Here is a 7627-nt window from a genome sequence, read left to right as displayed (position 1 = left end):
CCTTCTTTAGCTTCTCTTCCCACGTGGGGGTGGGTGGGGTTGGGACCGTTCTTTCCTAGCTCAAAAGTTCACTTATGTCACACTAGGGTCACTTTAAAGGAGAGTGCTAGTAAGGGTAAAGTCAAGTTACATAACCTAGCGGAAAATGAAGACCTAAAACCGCTCGTGAGCAAACACAACACTTGAGACGTAAACCTCTTCAACTAAACCTCTTCGATAGAAGGGTGGATCTTAGCACTCTGGGTGAAAGCAATCTCAGCCAGTAAAACAGCAGAACGCTTTCACGCCCGCGCACTAAGCAGACGACCGGTAGCAAGAGCCCGGATAAAGGCGGAGCTAAAAGTGCCGGATAATACGACACGGAGCGCGTGTGCGCACGCCGTAGGGGCGGGCCGTTCGGGGTTGGTTTCCTGGGCGACCACCGCTGGGTAGTCGGTTAGAGGTGTGCGGGCTTCGGGGGCCATGGGGACTCCTCCTGGCTTGCAGACAGACTGCGAGGCGCTGCTCAGTCGCTTCCAGGAGACAGACAGTGTACGCTTCGAGGACTTCACGGAGCTGTGGAGAAACATGAAGTTCGGTACTATTTTCTGGTGGGTGTTTTTGTCCACCACCCGCCTTTCCCTGCCCGCAGGTTGTGTAGAAAGTTGCCTCCTTTCCGGCGATATTGCACTTGCGAAGTGGTGAGAAGAGCGGCAGTCACCAAAGGTTGCCTCCATCACTCCTGGACCTTCCCCTGTGCGCAGGCAACGCGCTTTCCCTGCTGTATTTCATTGTGCCCTGATGGTTGTTGCGGCCTCTTCCCAGATATGCGTCTCTGCTTCGCCTCCTTTCTAAACTCCTCTCTCCATCTCCACTGCCTCCACCCTGACCCAGGCCACTATCATTTGCCCTTCCCCAGTCTTGTTCTACGGTCTTGTTCTAGGACCTCATGTTGAAAAACACACAAGCAAAGACAAAACCCTTCAAGATTGAATTAATCTTTCCTACAACAACCAAAGTTGTCTTTTTTTTTTTTTTGAGACAGAGTCTCCCTTTGTCGCCCAGGCTGGAGTGCAATGGCGCGGTCTCGGCTCAGTGCAACCCTCCGCCTTTCGGGTTCAAGTGATTCTCCTGCCTCAGCCTCCCGAGTAGCTGGGATTACAGGTGCCCGGCACCACGCCCGGCTAATTTTTTGTATTTTTAGTAGAGACGGGGGGTTTCACTATGTTGGCCAGGCTGGTCTCGATCTCCTGACCTCGTGATCCGCCCGCCTCGGCCTCCCAAAGCGCTAGGATTACAGGAGTGAGCCACCGCGCCCGGCCCAAAGTTGTTTTTCAAACGTGCAAATTTGATCATGTCACTCTCCGGCTCATTCTGTAGTGGTGCCCATTGCCTTTGGGATAACGCTTGAATTCTCTGACTTGCCAAGACCATTCCTCACTGCCAGCTTCGCCTGCCAGTCCCCTCCATGCACTCACTTTCTTGCTCCAGCAGCTTTTTTTTTTTTTTGGCCCTCCATAGGCTTTTCCTAAGCCTGAAGCTTTCCGCCGCAACCCTTATTTTGTCCACCTCATTCTTTACTCAGGATTAAGCTCAAATGACTTCCTCGGGGAAGTCTTTTTCGTTCTTCTAGACTGAGTACGCTGTTCATGTCCCCCCCACCCCCATAGCACCCTATTTTTATTTTATCTCACCGCTTGCCACGTTTTGTTGTAATGGTATAGTTGAAAACGCAGTGTGGGATTGTTAAGGGCGTAGGTTATGGATCCCAATTGGCTGCATTTGATTGCAGGGTCCACTGTGACCTGGGGCAAGTTACTTGAGTTTCCATATCTGTATAATAGAGGCAATGATAAACCTCAGAAGCTGTGAAGATCAAATGAGCTGATATATCAGAAATGCATTCTAAGTCCTCAATAAATGTTCATTATTATTATTATTATTTTTTCTTGAGACATAGTCTCGCTCTGTCACCCAGGCTGGAGTGTAATGGTGCGATCTTGTATCACTGCAACCTCCACCTCCTGGGTTCAAGACATTCTCCTGCCTCAGCCTCCCGAGTAGCTGGGACTACAGCTCGTGCCACCACGCCTGGCTAATTTCTGTATTTTTAGTAGAGACGGGGTTTCACCATGTTAGCCAGGCTGGTCAAATGTTCATTATTACTACCGTTTTAAAATTTTCGTTTGACTAGACTGACCTCTGTGAGGACAGTGGCTGGATGAATCTATTTTTCTTAGCATAGTACATATAATATTGAAAAGGCTAAATAACTGATTTTCGGAATGAGTTAAACCTTATGATTAAAACTATGTTTTTCTGAACAAAATGTTAAGACTCATTTTCTCTCTGTCAGTGTAAACAAATTACCTTTGTAGTTTTTAAATTGCAAGAAATGGAGGATGAAGAGCTGTTTGTTGTACGGTTAATAAAAGGAGAGAGACTAATTTTTTTTAAATGGCTACTAAATGCAATGTATAGCTTTATTAAATGGCTACTAAATGCAGTGTATAGCTTTATTGCATAAGACAGTTATAAAAAGCAGGTACAATTATCCTTGTTTTATAGATGAGGAAATTAAGGCTTAAAGAGATTAAGTAATTTCTCCATTACAAAGATAGTGGATTGTAGAGCAGAGGTTGGAAACTGTGTATCTGCCTGTTTCTAAAATCCGTAATATTGCACTGTACCACTTCTTGGGGGGAAAAATGCATTTAAGGAAAACTTAGCTCAAAATGTAACATTTACATTTTCTAGTAGGGAAAACCTAAAATGAAAAAAGAAACAGGAATCACTAGAGGAGTGGTGGATTTTCTTGAGAAATTACTTTGGTTACCATAACTAGAGTAGGTATTTTGTATTCTTTTCGTATATTTATTATTTGAAGAGCCAAAACATTCTTCTACCACCCCCTTCCCTTCCACCCCTGCGTTGTAATCAGATGTAATGGAGCCCCCTGTTTATGGCTGCAGGGTGAATGTCTTTATTTTTTGTTGCTGTTTTAAAAGTGAAAGTTCTACATATTTATATTTGTACAGTGTATTAGTCACTTGCATCAACACTTTGAGACATTTAGCTAGTGTCTTATTTGAAATCTGGCATTTTTTGTCTACTAATTTCAGGTCTTACATAGAAACCTATATAGTATGCACAGATATGGCTTCATTGTTTTATCCAAAGTGGTAAGAAGACTGTTACATTGACTTTTTTAAGGCCTTGTCTTTAAAAATTTTTTGTTAACTTAGCACAGCAGAACAGTTTCAGTTAGTTTATTCATTATGCTGTTTATATCTACAGAAAATACACGTGAACCTCGAAAATTTGAGACAGGTCTCAGTTAATTTAGAAAGGTTATTTTGCTAAGGTTGAGGACACGCCCTTGACACAGCCTCAGGAAGTTGTGATGACATGTGCCCAGGGTGGTCAGGGCACAGCTTGGTTTTGTACATTTAGGGAGACATGAAACATCAATCAATATATGTAAGAAGTACATTGTTTCGGTCTGGAAAGGCGGGACAACTTGAAGCAAAGACAGGAAGACTGGAAGTGGGGAGGGAGCTTTCAGGTCGCAGATCGGTGAGACACAAATGGTTGCGTTTGCGTTCTTTTGAGTTTCTGATTAGCTTTTCCAAAGGAGCCAAATCAGATATGCATCTATCTCAGTGAGCAGAGAAGTCACTTTGAATAGAATGGGAGGCAGGTTTGCCCTAAGCAGTTTCCAACTTGAGTTTTCCTTAGTGATCTTGGGTACCCAAGATACTTTCCTTTCAGGTACATTTCCTGTGTTATTTCATTGATTGATTGCCAAGAAAGTCTTGTTGCTCTCTTGGATGTTTGGACAAAGCTTTTGGTTGTATGCTGGAGTATGCTCTTCTCCCCTCTCCTCCCTTCTTCTAATGAGCTTGTGGTGCTCTGGACAATTAGGAGTGTGGGTTACTTTGTGCTGTTTCTCTAACTTTTTCACCTAGGCTTCCCAAGGACAGAGGAGATTTAGTGCAAATCCCTGAGAGTACTGGAGAAAATGTTCATTATGTAAAAAGTAAAGTAGAGGTTCGTCTTCAAAGACTTTCCTCCCCATCTAATTAAGACTAAATAGTAACTTCTCTTACAAGCAAAATTTATTCAAAGACCTGTGCTAACATTCTTAAATATCTGCTAGCTGTAATAAAGAAATGAGTGTACTTTATGTTCTTAGCTCTTACAGTTTAGCCTAAATATTTGCCCTGGCGTGCTTATACTGGTCCAAGCAAGCATTAAGTCATAGCCTGTTCCTCTTCCTTATTTAAAAGTGTTTTTACCTTTCTCAGCATTCCACAAGTTACTTCAAGTTCTAAGTTGCTAGTCAATCAAGACAGATACAGAATGTGAAGTCCAAAGTAGACGCGTCAAGTTATAAATGACCCTGTCTCCTTTGTTCAGTGTAGCAAAACTGCTGGCGACTGTCCCCTTTCTGTAGAAAGTAAAAAAATGGCCTTGCTGAAGACATAAAATTTACGTTCAAGTGCTACTTCTCTACAGCACCAAAGAACAAGCATTTCTGACAATTATATATTAAAATGCACATAGTTCTGTAACATAACCATGATTATTTTAACATTACGGGTTTTAAATATTTAACCAATAATAAAAAATTTGCAACCCCTTCCTTCTTGCTCTTCAATTTGGCAAGTAAAGTTGATGCTTTTGGAAGCTGCATCATGTTTACCGGTATGGAATCCTCATCAAATTATTATAACTACCGTTTAAACAAGTATATACTTCTGGCTTTTGTTCATTACTTATTCACGTAATGAGTCATAATATATTTTCTCTCTGTTTATTAGTGGCAGAATGAGAAATTTAGAAAAGAACATGTTTACAAAAGAAGCTTTGGCTTTGGCTTGGCGATATTTTTTACCTCCATATACCTTCCAGATCAGAGTTGGTGCTTTGTATCTGCTATATGGATTATATAACACCCAACTGTGTCAACCAAAACAAAAGGTAATACTTAGTGAGTTATTTTTCCTTTGCAGAAATGTAAAACAAGTACCATAGTTTTATAATAAATATTATATGATTAAATATGATTTAAATAAAATGCCAGTATTTTAAAATTATAATATGTTTGTGAAAAAATATTTACATTTAGTACAACGTTTTTTTTTTCTTCCTGGTTGCAGATCAGAGTTGCCCTGAAGGATTGGGATGAAGTTTTAAAATTTCAGCAAGATTTAGTAAATGCACAGCATTTTGATGCAGCTTATATTTTTAGGAAGCTACGACTAGACAGAGCATTTCACTTTACAGCTATGCCCAAATTGGTATGTTGCCTAAAATAATTTGGTTTTTACAAAATGAGCAATTATATTTTATTGTCCATAAAACCTCTCAATCTCCAGAAAATGGAATGAGTATTGATAGTGTTCAAGACTCTTAGCCTTTTTTTTTTTTTTTTTTTTTTGAGACAGGGTCTCACTCCGTCGCCCAGGCTGGAGTGCAGTGGCACCATTTCGGCTCACTGCAACCTCTGCCTCCTGGGTTCAAGCGATTCTCCTGCTTCAGCCTCCTGAATAGCTGAGACTACAGACACGGACCACCAAGCCCAGCTAATTTTTGTATTTTTAGTAGATACGGGGTTTCACCATGTTGGCCACTATGGTCTTAATCTCTTGACCTCGTGATCCACTCACCTCGGCCTCCCAAAGTGTTGGGAGCGCCCCGCCTGGCTTGTAACTTTTTTTTTTTATGTGTGTGCTTTTTTGCTACAGAGTCTTGCCCTGTCATCCAGGCTGGAGTGCAGTGGTGCGATCTCGGCTCACTGCAGCCTCCGTCTCCGGGGTTCAAGCCGTTCTCCTGTTTCAGTCTCCTGAGTAGCTGGGACTACAGGCGCCCACCACCATGCCTGGTTGATTTTTGTATTTTTCGTTGAGATGGGGTTTCACCATGTTGGTCAGGCTGGTCTTGAACTCCTCACCTCAGGTGATCACCTGCCTCGGCCTCCCAGAGTGCTGCAATTATAGGCATGAGCCACCATGCCCGGCCTTGTAGCTTTTTTAAAATAGGAGATGGTATTTTCTAATTACTACTTTTTTTCTGCAAACAAAAATGTAGCCTTTGCTTTTGAATGCAGTATATCTGGATGCCACATATTAAGCAAATTGTTTTGAGAAGAAATTAGATTTGGCATCTGCATTTGCTCATATCTCAAACATCAGAGGAGGTTACTGAAAGACGTACCAAATTGTTAAAAATTATTTGGTGAAAAGTTGAAATTTCTAATAACACTTGTTTTTGTTTAATCTTGTGATAATTGAGACACTAGGTTGAAGAGCACTAGTTCTGATTCTGCCATTAGCTGGCAGATTATGTAATTTCTGTCTTACCTGAATTTGTAGGCATGTGGCATGGCATGTGAAAGGATACTTCACAAGTCTAATAGTCTTTAGAACATGGATATTTAACAAATGTATCCTTACAGCTGCTTTTGTTTTATCTGTGTTTACTTAATAGACTATTTTTAGTGCTGGGTTATATTTCAATACTTTTTAAAATACTGTTTAAAAGGTACTCATTTTAAAAGACATGTATTATCACATAGTTGTCATATAGGATGAAGAAAAAAATTCACCGAGCTGAAGTTACAGAAGAATTTAAGGACCCAAGTGATCGTGTGATGAAGCTTATCACTTCTGATGTATTAGAGGTAAATTTTCTTTTATGCTCTTGAAATTTTTTAAAAACTGTTTTATTGCCAAGTACATATCAAGGTTATACCTTCATCTACTGGACACTGATTTTTCTAATGATTTTCACCACTCTAGGATGCTGTTTCTCTAGAGTATCAGAAATAAAATAGCCTAAATATATCAAGACTTACAAATCTTGAAATAGCATGAGAAAAAAAGATATAGAAGACTGGACTTGGACTGAGGATATGTGGATTCCGTTACTAAAACTACCGTTAGTTAGGTCACAAAACAAGAGTTTAAGGTGACTTTACTTACTTTTTTAAAAAACAATATGCATGGCCAGCATGGTGGCTCACACCTGTAATCTCAGCACTTTGGGAGGCTGAGGTGGGTGGATCATGAGGTCAGGAGTTTGAGACTAGCCTGGCCAACATGGTGAAATCCCGTCTCTACTAAAAATACAAAAATTAGCCAGGTGTGGTGGCACATGCCTGTAGTCCCAGCTGCTGGGGAGGCTGAGGCAGGATAATTGCTTGAACTCAGGAGGTGGAGGTTGCAGTGAGCTGAGATGGCACTGCTGTACTCCCGTCTGGGCAGCAGAGCAAGACTCCGTTTTAAAAAACAAAAAAACAATTTGCATTTATTTCCTGAGTTTTTTTTTTTTTTTTTAAGTGGAGTCTCACTCTGTCACCCAGGCTGGAGCACAATGGTGCAGTCTCAGCTCACTAGAACCTCCACCTCCCAGGTTCAAGCAATTCTCCTGCTTCAGCCTTCCGAGTAGCTGGGAATACAGTTGTGCACCACCACGCCCGGCTAATTTTTTGTATTTTTGGTAGAATCAGGGTTTCGCTGTGTTAGCCAGGATGGTCTCGATCTCCTGACCTAGTGATCTGCCCACCTTGGTCTCCCAAAGTGCTGGGATTACAGGCATGAGCACCTGGCCTACTTCCTGAGTTTTAACATTTATTTTAAAACCC

General features: G+C 41.4%; 1 protein-coding gene across 1 annotated transcript in view; it reads left to right on the top strand.

The window, feature by feature from the left end:
- The first annotated feature begins 370 nt into the window (after positions 1 to 370).
- The window catches only part of SNAPC1 (small nuclear RNA activating complex polypeptide 1), a 33598-nt gene continuing 26341 nt past the window's right edge, over positions 371 to 7627 (top strand). Inside the window, exons 1-4 of the mRNA XM_033187802.1 lie at positions 371 to 590; positions 4803 to 4962; positions 5142 to 5282; positions 6560 to 6664. Of these exons, the coding sequence (XP_033043693.1) occupies positions 463 to 590; positions 4803 to 4962; positions 5142 to 5282; positions 6560 to 6664 (534 nt within the window). The 5' untranslated portion in view covers positions 371 to 462. The remainder of the gene's footprint in view (positions 591 to 4802; positions 4963 to 5141; positions 5283 to 6559; positions 6665 to 7627) is intronic.

This window comes from Trachypithecus francoisi, unplaced genomic scaffold (genome assembly GCF_009764315.1).
Source record: "Trachypithecus francoisi isolate TF-2019V2 unplaced genomic scaffold, Tfra_2.0 Lachesis_group3, whole genome shotgun sequence".
Taxonomy (NCBI): Eukaryota; Metazoa; Chordata; class Mammalia; order Primates; family Cercopithecidae; genus Trachypithecus; species Trachypithecus francoisi.
This window is presented reverse-complemented; position numbering and strand designations above follow the sequence as displayed.